Source organism: Coloeus monedula, assembly GCF_965178545.1.
Source record: "Coloeus monedula genome assembly, chromosome: 2".
In the NCBI taxonomy this organism is placed as follows: domain Eukaryota; kingdom Metazoa; phylum Chordata; class Aves; order Passeriformes; family Corvidae; genus Coloeus; species Coloeus monedula.
The window spans coordinates 36,102,196-36,126,245 of record NC_138782.1 but is presented as its reverse complement, the minus strand read 5'-3'; the positions used below and the strand labels follow the sequence as shown (position 1 = coordinate 36,126,245).

The 24,050-nt window shown below is 45.0% G+C and overlaps 1 protein-coding gene across 3 annotated transcripts; it reads right to left on the bottom strand.

Annotated features, from left to right (window-relative positions):
* Positions 1 to 16,185: 16,185 nt before the first annotated feature.
* ZBTB18 (zinc finger and BTB domain containing 18) lies at positions 16,186 to 23,626 on the bottom strand. Of its 3 annotated transcripts, XM_082276566.1 has the most exons (4): positions 23,357 to 23,626; positions 21,940 to 22,023; positions 19,127 to 19,814; positions 18,838 to 19,014 (listed from the first exon to the last, which is right to left on the bottom strand). In XM_082276566.1, exons 2-4 carry the CDS (start codon positions 21,950 to 21,952, stop codon positions 18,984 to 18,986), a joined length of 732 nt encoding a protein of 243 aa, XP_082132692.1. In that variant the 5' UTR covers positions 21,953 to 22,023; positions 23,357 to 23,626; the 3' UTR covers positions 18,838 to 18,983. The 3 variants fall into 3 exon arrangements, with proteins under 3 accessions (XP_082132690.1, XP_082132691.1, XP_082132692.1); XM_082276564.1 differs by having other exon boundaries at positions 16,186 to 19,814; positions 23,357 to 23,621; XM_082276565.1 differs by lacking the exon at positions 21,940 to 22,023 and having other exon boundaries at positions 16,186 to 19,814; positions 23,357 to 23,621.
* Positions 23,627 to 24,050: the final 424 nt, after the last annotated feature.

The window sequence follows — 24,050 nt, the reverse complement described above, 5'->3', positions numbered from 1 at the left end:
GATTTTTGTGCATCTGTGCAGAGCTCAGTGTTTGCAGGTGGGTCATTTCTTCTGCCCAGCCCCTTGCTGCACCTCTGCTGAGGGCTCTTCAACGCAGATTTGTCTGCACCGAGTGCACTGCTGAGGCTGTTGGGTCTTTATTCTTTGCTTTTAAATCAGTAGACTTGTTACCATCTTTTAAAAGTGTGAATAGCTGCAACAGAAGCCATCAATTAGCACAAGCAAACAGGGCCAAAGTCCTTCCTTCCTCCTCCCCCACAGCATATTGTGAGGAGAGCTGTGCTCTTCTACTTCGGAGGCTGCTGGAGAGGCTCTGAAGTTGAGCGGTCCCACTGCCGCCTTTGCATCTGCTCTAGGACGGACAGTACGCACAGTGCTCAGAGGGAAGCAGGATGGGCTTTTGGCATTGGCACCACGACAACGGGAGCGAGACCAGCTCAACAGCAGCAGCAAAGGAAGGCAATTTTTTTCCTCTTTCTGTTCCAGAGAGCCTTCCAGGGCTGAGGGAGGTTGCCAGAGGTTGCCTGGGTTTTTTCAGTGCCATTCCCCCTTCCCAGTATTCAAGAAGCTACGGAGGGAAGCCCCTCCAGCAGCTTTGCTTAATTACTCTGATCTATGGAGAGGCTAGAAAAGCCTCTCTGCTGAATAGTTTGCAAACCGGACCGTGCGTGCCAGAAGATTTCTGTTGATTAGATGATGCAGAGTATTAATTAGAATATAGATTATATTCAGAGGCTTTACCATAAGTTTGCTGCCATTTGGTCTGGGCATGTACATTTCTTGCCACATTGCTTTTTCTCCCAGAAAAGCAGTCTCATGGAGCCAGCCCGGCTCCTAACACAGTTCCCATCCAGCAAGGAGGAGGCTGATTGCATTCTCGGTTGTGAGTGAGAGTGCTATTACTTACCAGCCTGGTGAAGGATGGTAAGAATTACTGTAACATTGACCAAACCCCACAGAAATGCGTAGCTTGTGGGTGAGCCCTGCCCCGCCTGCCCAGCCCCTCAGCCAGTGTCACCATGCTGCAGTCAGACGGGTCCCCAGCCAAACCAGACATGGGAAGTGTAGTGGCCACCAATTTAAGTGCCAGCATACACTTGGCACGGGCTGCCCCAAGTCCCTTTTCAAGCCACACCAAATGCAACCTCCAGGGCAGGAGGGTTGTTCCAGCCACTGATTACTTCGTGTTTGCTGGGGCCCTGGGATTTGCTTATTCGGTTCCCTTGGGTCACACTTGGAGTGGATCTTTCCAAGTGCAGAAGGACATCTGGAATGCAGTTACTACTTTAAAAAATGTAATAATTCTTCAGATTGCAGGGCAGATCAATGACTTGTCTCACCTACTGCTCTTGCTGACAGCCACAGGTCCTTGAGAGCAAGGTACAAGAATTCAGTTTGGGGCATTTTGGGAAGTATGTGGCCCACAGGGGACATTTTTTTCCAAGCCTTAGTTGGCTTACTTACTAAAGCATGATTTATAGCTTATTATCCATATAAATACATATTTTTTCTAGATTCTGTAACCTTTATATGCTCTTCCAAGAACAGGTACCTTGTGGCACAGTGGTATGTTACCCATGCTTGGAGAAAATCTTCTAGTGCTTATGTGTCAGTAAATAGAAATTACAGTCTCGTAGAGAGTGAACAGAAGCACTGGCTTATCTCTGCTGTGCTATTCACTGCCTTATATACCTCTAATGTGCCCCTCTTCCTTATCCTATTTCTAAATTAAACAGTCATTCTGTTTTTCACATCTCTCATTATATATAGAGGTCTTTCCATATGTCTAACATTTGTTTGAGTCTCAATACATCAGACCATGTAACATGCTGATTCACAGAAATCTCACGTTCTGTAATGACCCAGCCTTTGAAATCTGCCTGCATTTAAAAAAATCTGGATCAGATTTTGACTTATCAAATTTTATCTGACCACCTCTTAATCAGAGATTGCTAGGATTGCTTTCAAGTAAGATTTGACCTCAAGCTTTCGCGTTTGATTCAAACTCGAGTTTATTAAAAGCAGCAACTTTGTTCAGCTCTTTAAAAGGAGGATAAACACTGACGTGTTTGCAGCTTGGAAATGTCTTGCCATTTCTCTTGATCACAGCTCATTTAAAAGCAGGCAAACTGGCCACTGCCCCTTCCAAAATGCCACCTTCATATTCAAGAGCCGCTCTGCCTTCAGATGTTTCCAAAGCCGCTTCAGCCTCACAGGCATCACACTTCTGCAGTGCAAAGTAGTTGCCTTGTGGTGCTAGAAGAGCTATTGGCAGCCTCTCGCTGGGTAGCGTGGGAGATGCTGAGGTGGGCAGCCATGGTGTCCCTGCTAGCCCTGGGCATCCACTGACTCCATGTCCAGTGCGGTGGCAGGTCAGGCATTTCTGGTCCCATGCACAAATGCAGATCTCTGGAAAACTGGCCAAGCAAAATGGCATCTGTCTTGCTTGGTGTTTGCAGCTGGAGATACTCAAAAGCCGTCTGGACTTGGTCCTGGGCAGACTGCTCTGGGGGGGCCCTGCTTGAGGGGGTTGGACCAGCTGACCTCCAGAGACCCCTTCCAGCCTCAACCCTCCTGCAATCTCTGACACTGTGGTAACACATCAACCTCCCCTCCTTGGCTGGTCACAACAACTTAATCATCAGCCAGCACTGTAGAGCCATGTATGCTGCAGAGCCAGTGTGGGTCTGCAGCACAGGTTCCCTGCAGGGAGGAGAGCTGTGGCCTGGGCCCTGCTGTGGGCTCAGGCTCTGCCCCAGTTCAGGCCCCTCAGGATTTACTGCAGGTCTGCACGTTTGGGCCAGAAAAAACACACCTGTCACATCCTCAGCTGAAAATCAGCTATTGCTGATCCTGATGCATTTCAGAGTTACACACAGGTGAAAAAGTTGAACTGCTGTAAGTGTAACTTTGCCTGTGTCCACACATAATGTGGTGCCGTGGTCAGACATTGATCATACTGGGGCACAGAGGCATTTCAGTGACACATTCATGCTCATGGTACTGAGTCTCCCCGTCTCATTCAGGATGTTGGAGTTGCAGAGGGCATTGACTCACAGGCCACTCCCATCTTTTCCATCATGCAATTCATTGAAAACCTTTACATCTCACTACCTTTGCTTGTTACATTAACCGAGAGGGGTTGTTCCTTCCCTGCACATTCATCACCCTCTGTTTGTTCCCCGTGACCCTCATGTTCAGATCAGCATATAATCAGCAAAGCTATGCAAATCTAGGAGGTTTCCTATGTGCTAATCTTCCAGCTACTCTACAGTGCAACCCACCCTGACTTCCATGCTGCGTCAATGTAAAAAGTGCCTTGGATCATTTCATCCTTGAGACCCTCTACCTGTTGGCTTTTTACATTTTGCACACCAGTGGATTTATTTCCTGCTTGTCTTGGCCCCACATCCTACTCATACCAATTATTTCAATCTTCCTCACACACCACTCTCCAGCCCCATCATAGAAACCCATTTGCCCTTTTAGAAAAAAGAATTCTCTATTAGCTGAAATTGCATTTACTTTTACTGGCCACAGATTGCCACAGTTACTGGCTTAGGTTCATCTTTATGTTCAGACAGCTGATTTGTATGGTATTGAAAGGTTTTGATCTCTTTTCTGGGGGGGCTGATCATTGAGCTCTAACACAAAGCTCTGGTTCAACACCATCCCTTTACTGTTTTTAAACAGGGCTAGGACTAGAGACGGGACGGTTCAGTGCTTGGGACACCGAGAGGCAACACAAGGGACTGTGCTGCAATCTCTTTTCTGGCACCAGCTTCCTGCAAGGCTTGGAATGGTCACTTGATCTCTTTGGCTCTGAGTGCCCCAGAAAGGGCTCGCCAGCACAGTTCCACCACCCAAACACAGCTACAGCCCATTGCAGCAGGCAACTGCTTTTTCTCAGACATCCTCAAAAATACCCTGCTCCCTGAGTGTAATGATCTAACCCAGAGGAGGAATCTTACATCCCACTAAAGGCAGCCCTGATTATGCTGTGATCAGCAGAGGTACTGTGACAAGGGACACAAACTATTCCAAACCGTTTCTACTGCTGTGGCTTGCCAGGTTTGCATGGAGAAGTTTTGCTGGCGTAGCCTGGGCCAATGCATCTCCGAACCTTATGTACGAGGGACAATAGGCAATCCAGGCCTCACAGACTATTTAAGAATAAACTCCAGACTGTGAGCTGCTCAGACATCTTGGTTGTCGACTGCATATAGGTGCCATCCTAAAACTGTGAAACTGAATACCCTTAATTTAAAAATTCATGCCCAGATCTGTGCTTTGCCCTTCATCCTTGCATTTACAGAAGGCTAAATTGAGATCCCAGATTTTACATCCAAACGCCGAAATGTTCACAATTCAGGCTCCTGCGAAGGCTTACAGACAAGCACATTTTAAAACTGCATCGTGTAAACTGTTTATGTGCTGAAAGAAAGCCAGGGATTTTGCTAATGACAAAGAAATTGTTCTCTCCTCTGATAGTTGAAAGAATTCCTCTAATGACAATAAACCCCCTCTTTTGCAAATTTGCTTTGGGTAGATGGCAAGATTAAAGAACAACCAGCCCAGCTATGATTTTTCAGATTGCATAAGTACCTTAAAAAGATGTTCATTATCTAAAGTGACGCCTCTTCCCTAATTGCAATGCCACTGTTATGCGAGATTAATTTTTTTTTTTTTTCCAAACCCTCGTAGACAGTAAAACCACATTTTAGCCTCAGGAGCGAGCCTTGCTTAGAGAGGTAGTGCTTGCTAACGGAGATGGGGGCAGGTGTGGGTCCCCCCCGACGGCTGCCTGTGCTGTGCTGCAAGGACCGCTCTGCTCCTGTCCTCACCTCACCCCGTCACATCCAATCTGCTGCCCCAAATCACAAATGGGAATAAAAAGAAGTGCAAAACCCTCGACTGGGAGGCGGTTGCAGAAAAAGCTGAGGCTGACACCGAAAACCAACATCTCCGACAACTTGCGCACACCAAGAAATATTTGTTTGTTTGCTTCGACTCCCGCTCCTCCTGTTCATTCAGCCCCTGGTATCGTGCCAGGGCCTGGCCACGTCCCATCCCGGTGGGATGGGGCACCCCGCCGGAGGGGAGCAGCCATGGCTCCCGCTCACCGGCAGCCAGGCGATGCGATAGGTCATGGGCTGGGAAAAACTGGGAGCTTTGCCGTCACCGTGAGGAGTTAGGCACGAGGGAGGCTGACAGCATCCCTGCCCAGCCACCGCGGTAGGCAGGGGAGCAGCCTGCCTGCACAGAGGCTTTTCTTTCTGTAGCGATAAAGGTGGAGACAAAGCATCTTTCATGCCCGGGCACATCAGGCAGAATTATTCCCTGGGCCAAAAGGGCACCCATCAAATTGCTGTGAACAGGGTAGCCACAGCACCCCAGGGCTGCTCCCATCCCTGCAGGGCACAGGCAAAGTTTGCACCGAGCCCCCACCAGCGTTTGTGCCTGCCCTTGTCCAGGCTCCTGGCTGCCACCACCATCAGCACATCGGCTCTTTGGTGCCCCACAACTCACCTACATTTTCAAGTGACCCTCAGCGTACAAAAGGGGCTCTGGGAAGAGACTGTAACCCCCTCCTATCAGCTTTCAGAGAGTCAGTGTTATTTGGGCAAAAATTTGTTAAGGTTTCTGTCTCTCTTTGAAATACCAAAGCATAACATATGCATCTATACGTACACTTGAAATTGCTGGGAACTCTGTAAACCTTGTCATTTTAATCCTATTATATGGTTTATATTTAATTGGTTGCTAGTGAGAGATGAAAATTTCACAGATCTCCTAAAGGAATGAGTATTGTTAATCAGCTCATTTAGCAAGGGAAAAGGATACGCGTCCGCTCTCTAAACCAGCATTTCACAGCACCGCACAGGTTCCAACTACTGCTGGAATCAGTAACCCCTCCAAAAAAAAAGTTGAAAATTAATACAAAGCTAAATCAGTGACATGACTGTATTCCCATTACATTCCACTTAAATGCATATGTTTACAATATCCTTTAATAATAATTATTATTAAACATAGTAAAATACTTCCAAACTTGGCTCATGGCATCATTGTACTTCTAGTAGAAAAAAATTATCTGAAGCCCTGTCAATATGCCACTTCCTCCTCCCCCATCTTTTAACAGAAGCAGCCTCCAGTGAAATAATCCAAGCTGTGTTCAAGAAGTTGGCAAGTGGGTCCAATTAAATGTGGTTTTAGTGTATTCTGGCATTTGCATATCTAGTTTGCCAAGAAGTAATGTTTTAGGAAAAAAAAACCCCACACCATAAAAAAAACACACAAAAAACCCCTGCGTTGGTCCAGACAGAGAATGGATGGTGTGATGCATCAATGAACCTTGTCCCACGAATCCCAGTGGTTTAAATGAATAAATAAATAAATAATTTTTGTCTCATCTATTGCCCCTTTTTGGCTAACAGGCTTTACAATAATCTGAATGTCCTGTAAAAGAAAACACACAGAGGGAATATTAGAAAATTAATGCAGCAGAAGAAAAACCAGCTTTAATATTTAGTGAATCATTAAAAAACTTAAATCACAATGACCTTTATTTAACAGAAATATTTAATGCCTTAGTGGAGCCGTTCTCCAGATAAACAGTGATTAAATAAAGCAGTCCATCAAACCAGCGCCTGTTCTCCAGGACGCAGCACTGAGAAGTCAATCGTTGCTTGTGAACGATTGCTCACCGCTGCTGCCAGCAGCGCTTCATTTTTTGTGGCTCCTTGTTCTCCCCTCATGAGAATAACTGAAATCACCTCCCCAGTACCCCAGCCCTCCTTTTTCCCTCTGCCGGTGGGTTATGTGCAGACCCCTGGGCATGGGAGCTCTAATGTCCCAGTGCCCCCAGGCCACACCTTTGCCATTGTTGTGGGATGCCATCAAGGGGCCACAGGTGCAATCCCTCACCTTATTCATCGCTCCAACCCAGAGAAAAACCGCAGCAGAGGAAGGATATATGGAAAAAAACCCCACCCTAATTCAAATCCTAATTCTCCACAAGGCTAAGCGTAAAATGATGTTTAATGTATACTGGCCATTCCTTTCACTCATTTATTCCATAGCCAGGACAACCTTGCTACAAAGCAAAGAGAGTTAATTAATAAAACGAGGCAGCGTGGGGTTATATGGAATCTTTAAAGCCTTTATCAGTTTGCCAGTCCATTAGCGGGGCTGCATTCTCTACAAACTCCCTGCTCCAATATGTGCAGCAGAGCAGTTAATTTCTTTTGGACTCAGTCTATGGCACCAAGCTGGTTTTTTTTTTTTCCATCTTTATCCAAACAAACTATTAAATAATCAACAAATAAGAATATTTAACCCAAAATAATGAGAGGAATGATCGCTCGCCTAAAAACTATAAATTAAAGCTATCCAGTCACAAAAGAAAGTTGAGTCATCCATTAAGCAACAAAGGAGAAGGAAAAAATAGATCTCACTCGGATGTTTTTGTGGCATTGGTTGGCTCGCAAATGTGCCCAAGCCGAGGCCCCAGGAGGATGGACGGCTGGAGACCGAAATTACTCCGAGACCATCTTCAGGCAAGAGTTTCCAAAATATTAGAGTATGCCCCAAAAAACAAGTAAACAAAAAGATGAGGGCCACTGTGTCCCTCTCTCTGGCCAAAGTGTACGGTAGGACCTGTTGTTTGGAGCCGGCTGTGGAGGGGGAGCCTTCACCCAGGAGCAGCACATGGCCCGGAGAAATGCACCATGTGGCTGTGACATGGCAAAGCCCAGCCGCACTGAGGGGTCAGGGCACCCTGCGCTGGTGCTGCAGCATCCTCACTGTCTTGGGGCGTCACCCCAAGACACTCACCCTTCACCAAAAGGCTGGGGAAGGAGGTGATGAAGGCACCTCCCTGCATTGCTGCCACCCCATGGAGTCAGGAGTGCTTCCCTCTCCTTCCCCATGAGGAGAGCAACAGAGCCATGAACCTGCCACCAGCCTCTGTACTGACTTGCCTGGCCTCACTGACCATTGCCCTGTGTGGCTGCTGCAGGCTCAGGCAGCAGCATTTTCCAAGGGACTGCAATGGAAAGTAAACCCCAATTTTAGGAGCAAACTCCCCTCCCTGTTCCCTCCTTCTGCTCACCACCCCCCACCAGTCATGCACAAGAGCTGTGTTTAAAAATGTTGGGGGGGGCTGATTTTGCAGTGATTTCCAACCCCCCAGCTGTATTTCTCAGAGTAGTTTTCTTGTGGATGCTGTGCTAACAAGATGCTTGACAGGCACCAGGCTGCGCGCTCACAGCCATGCTGCCGACTGCCGAAATTCACAGCCCGCTTCCACACGGCACAACGGGAGAAAGCCTCCTTCGCGGCATGTGCCCGGGATGGCAAAATGGTCTCCTAGGGAAAATGAGGCTGGGGAGGTGGAAAGGAAGTGGGGCAGTCGCAGGAGTGTGCACATAACCTGGAAAAATGCTACAGCTGGCCATTAGCCTTTCCTTATTTTTCTAAATAAATAGCATAGACACACACCAGGGGTTCCAGCAAGTGCCCCCTGAAGACCAGCAAGTATCTCAGAAGGACCTGTGATGGAACAAACACTTCCATAGTTAGCTTAATTTCTGCCCAGAACCCAGGGATGAACTTTTATTTAACCATATTCCTCCGGTGTTCTCCAGAGGACTTGAAAATTGTTTTCTCTTAGCAACAAATAACTCTGGGAGAACGCGTTCAAATCAGATCCGCCGACAGCAGAAAGGCGCGGAGCCAAGCCTAACATCAGGCATCAAACATGGTGCACAAAGGGGCTGGAGAGGTAGCACAGAAGATGTGATGAAAACACTCTGAAATATCAAACCCTGCATCCAGCCTCAGGAAAAACATGACTTTCACTGATGACTTTCATTCCCTTTTTTTTTTTCATCCTTCTTCAATAAGTTCAGTGGCTTTGAATGAGCCACATCATTTTACCAAGCAACATTGGCCACGGACTTCCCACTCCCAGTGCCTCATTCAGCAGGAGGGCAGGAAAAAAACAGGGACCTCTGCTCCAAGGATGAGGTCTTGCACTGCCCCAACAATGAGACTTCAAGCATGGGCTTCAAAACCGTGATTCTGACATCTGTAAAGTTATGAGGAGGGGATGTTCCTTTCTTTGTTCAAACTGAAAAAAAAAAGAAGAAGCCTTTGAGATGGATTAAAAATGTTTCATCCTCCAGGACTGCATCAGGAGTGAGGCTCCCAACCTTGCCATGGTATATTGCTTCCTTCCTAAAAGCCAGCATAAAAAAAAAGAGGAAAAAACTTATAATGCTTTTGTCCTTAATAAGAATCAAAGTGGTGTAGAAAACAGTCTTTATACCTCCCATTCCCATAGCCTGATTAATGTGCTCTGTCTTTCGACATGTGCTTTCCCTTAAACCTCATTTTTCTGTAATTTCCTTCATTCCTTTAACAATGTGCTTATCCCTCTTCTAAAAAAAAAAGAAAAAGCCATTCTTTACAGATGTTGCCTCTCTTCTCACCACAGTCCAAAGCACAGGCTCATCCTCCTTCTTCTAAATAAAAGGAGAGAAGATTGTTTCAAAAGGTGAGCATCAATATTAAATTTTAGCAATACATAGTAAACTGATGTCTTTGTAAATAAATTTATTTCTTCTCCAAACATATTCCTACCCTGTTCTGGAAGTAACAATACCTACCCAAAGTAGTTGGGTATTTCCAAAGGCAAAATTTTGCCTGCCATTAATGCAGGCAGTTTTGGACTGAAAGGATCCAGCTCAGCTATGAACAACTGCAGGACCTATCAAAGGCTCTTGTTAGAAAAAATCCTAAACCACTAAATGGTCGTATTTCATGTGGGGGAGCCTTGAATCTGAAGAGCATCAACCTAAAATAGAAGGCTAACATTAGGACGAGTGCTAGTCATCTACTCACTGTCTTGAGGGTGACTCATATGTAGCTCACGTCAGGTAGGTCCCAAATCTTAACACCTCCGCTCGCCCTCAGGCTCATACTCCGAGAAGAAGGGTTGAGAGACCAGACCCTTACATTTGTCATACTTCTTTTTAAATAGCATTGCAATACAGCACCCAGGTATCCAGCTCCAGACTGTCCAGCAGCATTCCTAGTTCAGAGTACAACACTTGAAAATCGGCTTATACCATCAAGTACTTCTGAGAACTGCACATCCATTGGCCCAGGGCAGGCAGGGAGCGCTCCCATCTCCATTCTCTGCTGAGAAAGCCTGAGCAGAGTTGTTTTAATAACTTGCTTGAATCCACATTATCCAGCGTCTTCCCAGAAGCAGCGCTTCAGGCATTTTCAATCCCTCCAGCAGAAGCGTGCCCACAAACCTGCTGCTGTTTGGGGATGAAGGCACCGCTTGCCACAAGACGCTGACCCCCGGCAGGCTCGCTGGCGGGGGCTGGGAGCCGTCTGGCTGGGCCCCACAAACGACCCCGGTGTTTGCCTCATGCCCTCACCCCGACACAACACCCTCAGGCTGCAAGGTGAATACGGCTCTGCTGTTTTCTCTGCTCAGCAGGAATCCCACCTTTTCTTTCATGCTGCAAACTTCATGTTATAGATTAGAGAGAACAATAGAACACATGAAAATTAGCAGTCTTAAAAAAAATAAAAAGAAAAAAGCTTGATCTACTCTCATTTTTAACTACTGGCTATGGGCATAAAAGGTTTCTTCACTGAGATTTTAAAATGCATGGGTTTCTTGATCCAAATTTAGCCTAAGAATAACAAATTTCCTAAGTGAAATACTGCTAGATAGCATTTGTTTCCTCACTTTTGTTTTTTAAGTTTTGTTTTTGTGATACTTTTCCAATCATTAACGAAAAATAAATAATTTATGTTTATCACACTAAATTGGGCAAAGCACAACTTCGGGTTCATCTCGTGGTTGAGGAGCTTTTCCTTTTAAATACTAAGCAGCAGTCTTGAGAAAACGTCAGAAGAATGTTGCAATGAGTTATCCAGTACTTGCAGAGGTATGTTGGTCTGTCTGTCAACAGGGAGCCCAGTGTTCATGTGCTCATTAAATTATATCCTCATAACTAATACAGAGATGTACAACTCTTCATTTCTCCAAAAATTAAGAATTACCTAGTTAGTCTCAGCTCGTTAAACCACAGATTTTTCTTAAAAGTCACTCAGTCATTTGAAAATAATGAAATACTGGTATTTATAGTGTTTTCAAGCTGTCATGTATTTAAGCCTGAAAATCATCTACTAACAGAAATCATATTCTGGATAGATGGTGCCAGTCAAACTACTTTAAAAAAGAGAGAATAAGCTACAGAAAATTAAGACCTGGTAGCTATAGCCTGTGAAGACAGAATATGTTTCATTAAGATTTTAACTATATTTTTTATCTTGGTATGAATTTCCAAAATTATCTTAACATGAATTCTCACTAAGTGTGAATACGTGGCAAATGTAGTTGAAAATAAATTATATCTTGTATGATAAACCTCTATCAGTTTCAAGGAGTTTTATTTATAGATAAAGTACATTTTTAAAATGGTAAAAAAAAATTGTAAAATGTATATTGGGAATACATCCAAAAGTTTAAAAAAAGTAGCTTTAATGCTAAAATTGAAGACTATTTGACAAAAACATAAAATACAGCATCGAGACTAGTTTTTATTTTCTTAATAGATATAAATAAGACTTAACCAAACTGTATTTTGGGAAGGTTGTGAAAGAAATATTTAAATCCCTATCTAGATTTACATCCAGATACAGCGTATACCATGCCGTGGAGCTGTTTTGAGACAGTTAAGCCTTTTAATATACCTCCTGTAGTACTGAGGCAGTAACATATTGCTTTACCAGTTAAATCCTTTCGGAAGTCATGGTATACATGTAACTTGCTCTTTAAATATTTTACTAATTTAAAGCTGGGTTTCATGCACTAGGTTGTTATGGCTGGGGATGTGCTGTGTAAATCCCTATCTGGCATGTTCTGGACGTGGCATAAAAAACCCTTCTTGGTGCTCAGATTAGCACTGATAACTGCAGGAATCACAAGCAAGGTTGCACAAGACCACGTTGTGTTGGCTGCTACGCGTGAACACTAAACACATCTTCTAAAGATCTTTAAGGAATTACTCAGGCTGTGATTTTGATGCACACCTAAATAAAAATTACCAAGTTATTTTTAACTACTTCCTCACATGCAGACACATATGTTCATACAAAATATGCATTTTAAAGCACAACACTGAGTTTAAGAACGGTGCACATTAAAATGTCCTAAAAAATATCCACCAGCTGTATTTTGCATTCAATCATTTACTTGTTTCCTGCAACCCCTAAAATACCCAGTCACACGTTAATTTCAGTTCCGAGGCTAGACTGCATACGTTCCTTCTCCTTTGCAGCCACAAGCAAAATCTTGGAAAAACTAGGCTGTAAAGGCTCAAAAAGAAAAGAAAAGAAAATCTGGCCCGCCAGGAAGAGCTGCAGTATAGGAGAGGCTTGAAGTCTGTCCCAGTGAGGGGATGGTTGTACACAAAGCACTTGTGTCCCCCTACTACAAATGGTTGATGTTAAGGAGTTATCAAGAATGAAAACTGCGTCCATTCTGCACCAAGACGATGGTGTATTAGTGGAGCGACTGTCTTCTTAGGAAAACAAGCCTGAAAGCAAGAAACTGAATTAAAGCAAAATGAACCTGAGGATAATAAACAGACAACTTAAACGAGTTCAGTTAGTCGTAAAAATTAACCAACCCAAGAAGGTCCAATGGAAGAGAAATACTTCAGCTCAAACATGATTATTTTTGAAAACAAGAAATATATTTGGGTTGGGTATTTTTTGCAAACATCTCTGTCACTGGAAACCTCTGCAGCATTTGCCATCACTGCCGGAGTTAAGCCTGTATGTAGCACCTTTGGCTTTCCCGCTGCCTGGCTGTGCAGAAGGCTCACCCCTCTCCTGCTCTGGCAGAGCTGGGGAAGCTGCCGATTATTTGCACCAAGAGCATTTCGGTTTGACAGCTGGTTAAAAGTAATACTTCTTTTTTAGCCTACGAGAACTAGGATAATGGATAACCCTTCCAAAAAGGACCATCTTTCATTGGTAAGACCCATTAACAGGTTTAGCTGAATTTTATCACACTAGCAGGAGCTGCTGACTGTAGATTTCAAGGAACAGGACTCTTCTTCCTCTGTCTGTCCACATTTGCCAGCAAAAGGGAACATTTCCATCTTCAGTTCGAAAACACTCATACAAAAAAAGGACAAACTCCTCTCTTACCATCTAGAAAATATTTTTTACTCCCAAACTTTCTACATTTAATGGCATGATTAAAATCTGAATGAAGAGATACAAAATTTTCACAGGACTCCTGAAGCAGAATATTTTTAAAGAGCCCAAAAGATTTGTGCATTGTTTTTTCCTCCCTTTAAAAATATAAGACAGTTCTGTTAAAATTCACATTTACTGTGCCAGTAAAAAAAACTTAATGCTTTGGTTAGATTTCTGTAATAAAAGCCCATACTCTGGATATATTTCAGTTTGGAAATCACATGGACAAATAGTGTTAATAATGTATAAGTTTGAGAACCCGGCCACAAAGAATTATATGACAACATTTTAGCATCAGTTTTATAATTTTGGGGTATTTTTTGCAGGATTGAAACATATTTCACCTTCATTCTGAAGGAATTTGCATTGCTTCAAAGTGAGGGGAGGGAGCAGGTAGGAATTTTCTCGCCTTCCAAGTTTGCCTCAGCTACAAACTGCTGCAGCATCACTGCTCACAAAACAGGGGGCTCGGGGTTTCATTTTTGAGTATGCTGGAAAAATGCATATTCAAAGTTGTTTATTAGGAATCAACTAAAAAATTAAAGCATTTGATTAAAGCAGATTCGGCTGGGGAAGGCGGGAGGCAGTCAGTCCACCGCCAACAAATCACTTGCTCCATTATCTGTAGAAGGAAAGTAGAGTTAACGCCGTCGCAGGGAGAGAAAACGGTGGTGCCCTGCCCGAGCAGGTGAGCCAGCACGGGGCAAAAGAGAATCTGTACCCTTGCAAATTAATTTAAAAATTGTATTGAGGCTTACAACAAGGCAATGCAAGTTTTGAGGGCATATACTGGCTTTATTTAGGGTCAACAGAAGTACACGCGATTGTTTCGCACTTGGTTTTGCCCTAAGGCAGAAGAGCAGGAAAAACAATGAGAATCCCTTCCCTTCCTTGGCCAGAAAGTTTTCTTTTAAACTCCTACCAAGTTTTTCGAATTGCAGCTAATATGCACAGATCTCAGTAAGTAGATGGGCTGTAGAATGCTGTGCCTGGTTCAAAAGCCTCTGTCCCACCAAACCCCGAAGCTTTTTGAGAAAACACACGTAACTAAAAGAATTTTAAGCTGTTATAGGAAGTGATTTAAAAAATAGCCAAATTATATATTTAGTATTTTCCCTGTGAGTCAGTCTAGAAGTACTCACAGTTAAAAAGTGACGACTATCACCAGTCAGAGAAAGTTGTCTGAACCCGTGAAGTTTAGAGCGTCGTTTCCATTCCCGTGCCTTGCCTTCAACCATCATGGCAACACAAACGGTGAGGATTTTGTTACCACAATATCCTCAAGCCAAAGAAAATGCTTTTTCATGCTTCATTATCTAGGGACTGTATTAAAAAAAAAAAAAAAAGAAGAAAAAAGAAAAACACTACAGCTATTTAGGTAAGTCAGTACATTAAACCTCATGGAGGGAAGCAACACGCGGGAGTATGTTTCATCTTTTCATTGAAGAAACACTTTGATGGCCACAAGTGTGTGCTGCACACATACAAACCATCTCTAGATAAACCACAAAGTATAAAGAATATTTTGAATTATTTTGTCACTAACAGCTAAGTTTTGTTTTCCCTTCCCTTCCGAAGAAGGACTCCTTCGAAGTCTAGTTTTATTTGAGAATCTACAATCCTTGAAAATCTTAATGTTGGCGAACAAATGGTGAATCTGCCTGGAGCCACAGCCAAAGCTCATCAGCTGCACAGATTGCAGCACTGCAATATTAGCCGTCTTTCAGTCTTGACGATACTTAAAACCATCTTAACCACACATAATATTCTCCCATATGAAAGCCTACAGAAAAGGTCTGCTGCTAGAAAACAGAGTTCTATGCGACCGGAGATGCTAACACTGACAGAAGGAAATGTTTTCAAAATATCTCTACTAACACAAAAAACCCACACCGCAAACACAGCAAATGATGATTGAAAATTGTTATAAAGAATAAAACAGTGAAAAAGATAATTTTGGCTACATACAAATTACCGCCGATGTAGGAAGATAAGCAGAATAGCTTAGGCACCGAGATTCACGTGGTTGCCGCACAACTTCAGTTGTACCTGGGCAGATGATAAGTGTAATGAAACGTTTAAATTAAGGTATTTTTCCCCCCATCAAATTGCTCCTGCTGTCTCTGTTCCAGCCTTCTAATTTAGCTCTACTTCCGTATTCCCATTGGGCTCCGCAGTGCTGGTCTCGTTCCTAGGATAGAGCAGCCTCAAACAGGAATTCTGGGTATATCCTGCAACAAGCATCTAAACCAGGTCTTTTTCAAAGGTTTTGCTAAGACTATTTTTTTTTTAGAGAAACATTTAGTCCGTAAGAGAAATACCCAAAAGATTTAGGATTATTTCAATTTTCCTCTGTAGTCCAGACAGCTTTGATGTGTTACCAGTAGTTTGGACATTTTGACTGCCTACTGTAACACTGACAGCCAGTCACTACCCGGCCAATGCTTCAGATTAAGTTGTTGCCTTCTGCTCTACTGTTCTCAGACTGACACATAAGAGAGTGAGCCCAGGAGAGCTTCCCTTGGAGTGAAATTAAGCCTACAAAGGGAATTGTGTACCTGCACAGATATTTGCATGGTAGCAAAATTTCTGGAATTCAATAGATTGACTCTGCAAAAGTCTTTGGGGAAGTAAAAATAATTAAAAAATACCTCTACAGAATGAGCGAGAGCTACACACAGAGAAATGCTTTCAAAACACAAGCATTTAATTTTTTTAAATGTTAAGTGAGATGTAAATATGTATGGTAGCAACAAAGTGCCCAAAAGCATACTGAAAACATATTCCATACACAGTTAGCAATAGAAGTCTGTACAAAAGTAATAAAGTTACACATTATAAAAAATACTCCATAACTATAATTTAAAAGAGGGAAAAAAGACAAGGGAATTGATTTCTCAGTTCATATAATTTATTGCAGTTAGCACACAGTTTAAAAATTCACCAACACACCAATAGTACAAAACTAAACAGCATTATAAGTTATTCCCTCCTCAGGAAAATAAAACATACTATGATTGTCAAAGCTAGATGTCAGTCTAAGTTTTAGAACAAAAGAAGAATGTGAAACTAAGGAAAGGAAAAAAGCAATCACTCACGAGGACCACAAAAAAATCCAAGAGAAAGTCCATTTTCCTCAGACACTGATTGTCTTTTCTAAATTAAGAAAAGAATGTAGTTTTAAACCTAGAAACTATTCAAGTAACTAAAGATAACGCTCCAAGGCCATTTTCACAGCTTTTTTTTTTTGTTTTAAATGCCATTACAGCCAAATTAACACACATTTGACCAAATATTTCCAAAACAGTCCAGCAATACACAATGGAGTTTTCCATTCAGTATCTTAAGCACAAAAATAGGCTATGTTTACAGTAGTTAAGGCGATCAAATTTTAAACAAAAGCAGAGGAAAAAAAAAAAGGAAAAAAAAAAAAAGGAAAAAACAGCAAACGTTTTCCATGCTACTCCCATAGACCTTATTTGTAAGTGCAAGACAGGAAAACAAACACTGTGCAAAATGCTTTTGACCTGCGTGTTGGTCATTAAAACCACACGTCAGGCTGCAGTCTCTGCTGCTTGGATACGCATAGTCCTTCCCCGGCCCCCCCGGCCCCCCCTGTCACTCAGGCCTGCCCAGGCCTTTCAGCCCGGGGCTTTTTTTTGCTTTTTTTTTCAGTCCACAGCCTCTTTTCAACGGGGGGAAAAAAAAAGAACGACCTATTGTGGTGGAGTGGTGCAGCAGGAATCCTACAAATGCTCATCTGGGGAAATGGACGCACCTCAGTTGGAGCTGGCGTGGGGTCTGTGCAATTAGAAGGGGTCTGGGGTTAGTAAATGCACACCGCACATGCAAATCTCGAAGCCTGGTTGTAAACATTCAATTTTTTTCCTTGTTAACGTAGCTAAATCGGCGACTCGTAGCTTAAGTTCTTCTCAACTTAAAGACAGTGGGAAAGTAAATTTAAATTAGATAAAATAAAAACAGTGCATTTCTTGTCTTCATAACACTGGCATTTTCAACGGTGTCAGGTTTTTTTCCTAAGGAAATTAAATAATTTTCAACTCACTCGTTAAAGTTATACAATGCAAACAAAGACAAAAATATACTGAAAATCATGCATTTCTGTAGCGTTAATATTTACTTTTCAAGACTCAACTAAGAGCATCAACACAACCTGCCAAGTTCTTTGATACCTCCCCCCGGCCCATGTAATCAATTACAGTATACAATAACAGTAATTCACATTTTTTAAACACACAGTTCATCACTGCTGAAGCTGCAATATCCTTTTTCATCCCAAGCAAACCTTCACGTAAGACAGAGTCCCAGTGATCCCAGTGTACTCTCAGGGTTTTTGTTTTATGTTTTTGTGTTGGTTTTTTTGTGGTTTTTTTTCCAGTGGGAACTGTCAGAAATCCAGAAGTTGCCATAATAAGTTTTAAGTCAACCGCTTGTTTAAAAATAGATAATCCAGCATTTCAGAAATTTTCCATTTGGGTCTAAAAGCATTCAGGTTTCCAACAGCTAGAAAGGACTCATGCAATTATAGAAATGTAAAGGAACTGACAAAATTGGGAGAGGATTTCTACATTCAGATTTTAAGAGGGAAAAAGATCAAGAGTTTAAAAGAACGCAGTGTTTTGGGGAGAATAAAGCCACATCCAAATTTTTTGAATTGGAGATTCCTTAGAAGTAAAGTATCCGCTGGCTTCTATTCCAAAAAGGGGGAAAAATACGCTCCGCAATTAGTTACTTTGTCGGATTACCTCTACAGTTCATTTTTATTGGAGTGCTAAATTAGTGAAATATTCATGCTGCCTTAAAGTGCAAAAACAAGCTAATAGCCAAACTTTCAGTTCAAGGAAACAAGATTGCTTTTAGACTGTACCACAACTATATAGATTTATATATATATTATTTATATATATAAAAATTTTATTTCCAAAGTTCTTGTGAGCTATCTTCTAAGGTCCAGTCTCTGACAGTAGGTAAGCTCAGTGCTTCGCTTTTGACAGACAATGAGTTCACCAACTCACAGTGAAACTTCCGAATGTGTCTGTAAAGGTCTCCGGACTGTGTGAACCTGCGTTCACACCACTTACAAGCATGAGGCTTCTCCCGCGTGTGAACCACTGCGTGGCGGCTCAGGTTGTGGGAGTACTGGAAGCTCTTCCCACACTGGGTGCAAGTGTAGGGCTTTTCACCTGAATGAGTCCTCTCATGACGTTTCAAGGTGTACATGCAAGAAAAAGTCTTACCACACAACGAGCAGGTCGGGACATTGACATCAGTAGCAGGCTTGCTGCGGATCCCGTCCTGCTCTCGAAAGTGCGTGCTTAAATGAATTTGCAGGATGTGGGGGCTAGGAAAGACCTTGTTGCAGAGAGGACACATGAAAATTTGGCCGGCGGGGCTAAGTATGTTTGACACGTAAGGGAGCAAGCTGCTGTCCATGTTTCCCTCCACCTGGACTCTCTCATTCTCTGGAGTTATCATTTCATCATCGCTTGCCTTGTCCTCTCTATCTAGCTCCCTCAAGACCGAATCTTCCCTCATCGGAGCCAGGTGGGCCGGCTCGTACTGTACCCTGTTATTAGTGCTCACACTTTCCTTCACAGTGCTATGTTCCATATCATAGTCATTAGTGCCAACATCACTCTCATCACAGGAAGCCTCTTTCTCCACCTTCACCTGAACCAGGCTGTTTCTAAGCATGTCCTGCGAAGAGAAATAAGAACTGTTCAAATTTTCAACTCCTGAAAGGCTGGACTTGACAGACAGGTCCAGCACGCAGTCAACATCTGCTGAATCCCTCACGGAGGTGACAGACCTCTGGGACAAAGACTCTGTTGAGCTGCAGGGGCTGGCTACTGTTTTTCCAGCTGCTGCTGTGTGCGTCTCTGCCTCTCCGCCAGTCTGGGGAATGCCTGCTGAGTCTGAGGGCAATCTCATCCACATGTTCCCAGGCTCAGCCGCCAAGTCCCTTTTGCTAGGCAGGATGTTCAATTTTTCATCTTCTCCGTCGTCTTCATCGCTGGGCAAGTCTCCTGGCATGTGGCTGCTGCCGTCGGAGAGGCTCTCCACTTTGTCTGAACAACTTGAGGCGTCTTCCTCCTTTTTTGTACTGTCTGCCTCCGTGGTTGCTTTCTCTTTCAGCTTCTTTTTGCAGACTTTGACAATGTCATACATGTGGAGATAACTGGCAGCTGCTAGCACGTCTTCAATGGGCAAGTCTTTGAACTGGAGCTTTCCTTCGTACATGAATTCAAGCAGGAGAGCGAAAGCTGGGGCTGTAACAATGTCGCTGTTCAGATGAACAATGTCCCTTTTGTCCAGCTGGTCCTTGTAAAAGAGGTGGAAATACATGCTGCATGAAGCCAGTACAGCTCTGTGCGCTCGGAACTGGGCATCTCCTACCAGAACAGTGCAATCACAAAGAAAACCCTGATGTCTCTGCTCACTCAGACACTGTAGCAAATGTCTACTGTGGTCAGGAAACTCCATACTGTCTTCATAACCTATAAGCAACAAGATTTTTGAAAATTAAATGTAGGTCAGAATCACAGAACTTATGAATCCAAGTAATTCTACTCTAAAAACCTTGTATTTATATTGCAGGAATTCTGGTACTGACACCACGCAAAGATTATTTACCACGAATGTACAATGGCAACTCTTTCCCCGACTGACCACTACAGTTCTGATTTCCTTTCTGTGGTAAATAAGCTGGTTTAGTGAGCGCGTAGGTACATCTGCAATTTTTTTTTGAAGTATCACTGCTGTTCATAAAATCTGTTCAACAGTTTGGTGGTTTTTTTTTTAAGAGAACTTCCTCCAGATTAAGTCCCTTGGAGGGCAGATCAAAAAAAAAAAATTTTTTTTTTAAACACTAAGTTTGAGAGACCACAGAAGTGGCAGAAAAAAAATACCAGATCATCTACCTTCTTTTGAAAGTTAAATTGTAGTAAGAGGAGAGGTTCTCATATGAAGAGATGTTAATATACCCAAATCTGACGGTCTAACATTCATAAACCACAAAAACCATTTACATGTGTCAATTTATATCAACAGCAAAAATGGACATTTTTACAAATTTAGTTCATGTGGTTTTCTTCTTGTAGTAAGTAGAGGTTTTTTTTAAGGTTTTAAACCTCTTCCATACTGTACAATAGAACATGATCATTTTTTGCCAACATGCAGAATATACAAAAGAAAGCTAACAACCAAAATGCCAATGAGCACCACTTCCCCAGTGCAGAAGGACAGAAATTTCCCTCCCCTCCCACACCAGGCAGAGTTAACAGTACTAAGCTTTTTAAAAAAAAAAAAAAAAAAAAAAAAAAAAAAAAAAAAAGTCATTCAACCATTCAACGTGAGCATGTATCCAGGTTTAAAAAGAGTATCCCAAGTATGTTCTTACCCAAGTGGTTTTTTATTTGCCTTCCTTGATGATAAAGGCAAAATAAACTTAAAAAAGAAGTAAAGAAGTCAAAACTCAATGGAAAGTAAAATCGTTTAAAAAACCTATGTTAATCTATTCTTCTGTGATTGATAGCAATGGTCTCCCAAACCATCTAAGCAGATCGTGACTCTCCAGGCTGGCAGATATTATTGAAAAACCCTCATCCCTTGCAAACCAAGATGTACTAAAACTTACAACACAACCCCTACTATATTCTGTAAAATACCATTGCTAGAGTAAAGCATGAAGATTTACAATACAATCACTTTAAGTGCCCCACAGCCAACATCAATCCTAATCCTTAAGAGGGCTAAAAATAAAGATTGGAGGGCAGCTCACAAGGTAGCTGTGATCAAATTAGGAGGCTGAAAGGACAGAGAGGGACGAAGAAGGAAGCTTATAAACATCTGATCCAGCTGACTGTGGCCATATGGCAGCTGCTGCCCAGATAAAGAGATTAAGAATAGAGGAGTGCGATTACAGCTGTCTGGCCAATTCAGGCAGCTCAAATCTACAAGTTCTAAATTAGTCACAAATACAAAAACTCCTTCAAATAATTATTGTTACGCTAAATAAAAGATTTCAAATGCTACATGCAAGGAAGAAAAGAGGAAACCAGTCAAGCCATTCTCCAGGGTACAAAAGTTTTTAAACACATAACTGATTTCTATCTTTCAGAAGCACTACAGCTGTATGCTACTACATTTCTGAGCTGCTGGATATTTAATCATGAAGTTTAATGAAAGACTTCCCTACAAACACATTTTAGCCAGGAAGGTCCTTTTGTAAAAACGAACACTCTCATATATTTCACTAAAACCCCTGTAAAGTCATTTAAAAGATGCAAGACAAGAACATAAAGCAAAACTCTCTTTAGGCTTGCCACTAAATCCATTGCAGTTTTGGTCTCAGAAATTAAGAATGAACTTGCTCTCTCCTTCTTCCAAATCAAGACATTCCCACAATATGCATTAAAGTTAATGCTAACAATGTGCCCAAGAACTGATACTCTCCAACTGTAGCCCAAGCCTTTTGACTAAGTCCACTTATCTATTTAATACTCAATTTCATATATTACCTCTAAACTTGGTTAGAAAAGTAATGTGATTTTTTTTTCTAAAATTCAATAAACAACACACCAAAACAGAAATATGCTGTATCTAATCTATTGCTACTCCTACCTTTAGTACACATAAACCTGATTAAGTCCTTTCCTCTGAGTCTTGCTGGCTCCAGGTCTGTTAGATCGGTGGAAAAAAAGCAGACTAGGAGAGACAGATGCAAAGTGGAGATGATGTTAGAGAGGAATGAGATACCTTCTCCACACACAGATCTGCACACACTAACTCCCTGTCTGTGTGTTAGAATAAAAGGCTGAGGGATGGCAGGCTGTCAGCTGCTCTGACATCATGTTCAGATGGAAATGCTACCTCCAGCTGTGCTCCTTTTAATGCCATATGCTACTCCTCTACACTCCTGCCACCAGCTTTTTCTTAGGAGAACTTTTCTCTTCTGTTAGTATAAACAAAATACTTCAAAGTCTCTTTTTTTCAAACTTTCTAACAGGGAGGAAAAAAAAAAAAAAAGAAAATCCTAAACATATGGGGCTCTACTGTATGTGCAGCATAGCAACACTTCTGCCTTAACTTGGAGGACCGCTTTATGTGCTGACAGCGTACCCCAGCCACGGGGTTACCCCAGAAAGCCACACCGGCTCGGTTTTACTGAGCCCAGGGGTTGATTTAAAAGCAGAAATTAACCGGACCTATTTACCACCTCACAGCTCCCCGCTCCGCCGCCGGTCCTTTCAGTTCCAGCGTTTAAGACAGCGCAAGTGACACCGAGCACCAACTCCGGCTCCTTTCGAGCCGCGGAGCAGCTCCCCTGGCCGGGGCACTACAGCGAGCGCTCGGCTCGGCTCGGCTCGGCTCCTACACCGCTCTTCCCGCGGGGGCTGGGGCTGCCCGGCTATTTGACCGCGGCGGCCCCGGGACGCGGGTCCCGGGCCCCGCAGGCTCCGAGCGGCCCCCCCGCCCGAGCGGGAGCCCCGAGCCGCGCCGGCCCCCCCGGTGACACTCACGCGTGTACCCAGCGGGGCGGGTCACCTGCCCGCTGCCGGGCGGGGACAGCCCGCCGCCCCCCGGGACGGGACGGGACGGGCGGGGAGGCGGCAGCGACGACGCGCAGCAAGTTCCCGGCGGGCCCGGCCCCGCCATCCCCGCCGGGCGGCGGCAACTTTTGGCCGGGGCTGTGTGTGTCCCCCCCCCGGCCCGACACTCCCGGCCGAGGCCCTGGTCCCGCGGGCAGCGCCGCCCCCGCCCGGGGCCGGGCCGTGGCCGGGCGCGCCGGCAGCCGCCCCGCGGGGAAGGAAGCAGCTGCCCGGCGCGCAGGAAAAGCCGCCCCCGGGTCACGGCGGCAACAAAAGAAAAGTAACCGGGAGCGTCGCCGGGGCGGCCGGTCCCGCCGCCCGGGGAGCGCTGCCCCCGCCCCTCCGCCCACCCCCAGCCGGACCCGCCGCCAACTCCGCCCGCCCGCGGGGCCGCAGCGGCCCCGGCCCCGGCGCGGCGGGTGTGTGGGGATGGGGGCAGCGGGACTCACACTGCGCGGCGGCCCGAAGTCCCCGCGCTCCCGCCGCCGCCGCCGCCGCCCGCCGGCTTCTCTTCGCTCACTTGCCGCTCCGGGATCGTGCCTCGCCCCCCGCCCGCCCCCCGCGCCCGCTGGCCGCCGCCCCCCCCGGGCTCCCCCCTGCCGGCGGCTGAGGAGCGAGCGGGGCAGCCGGCGGAGCGAAGCGGGCCCCGCGCTCAGCGGCTCCCCATGGCACCGGCGGGGCGCGGGGGCGGGCGGGGACCGGGGGCGGGCGGGGGCGCGGGGCGCTCGCGCGGCGGCGGCGGCACAGCCGGGCCCGGCTGCGGCAGACAGATGTTCGCCCCCTCCCTCCCCGCTCCCCACTTCGGACTCCGCTCCCTGACTGACAGCGCGGCCCGCCCGCGCCGCCGCCGCCGCCAACCGCCGCGGCGCCCCGGCGCTGACTGACGGGCCGCGGCGGCCGCCGATTGGAGGAGAGCGGCCCGGGAAGGCCGGCGGCGCCGCCAATCGCGGAGCGCGAACGGGCAGAGGGGGCGTGACCCGGCGGGGAGCCGAGGCGGAAGGGGGCGGGGCCGCGCGGGGCCCGGGGCGGGGCGAGCGGCGCGGGGCGGGGCCGGCGGGGCGGGGCGGGGCGGGCGGCGCGGTGCATGGCGGGACGGCGGCAGGTGCGGCGCAGCCCGGGAGGCCCCGGCGCGGCGGGAGCGCT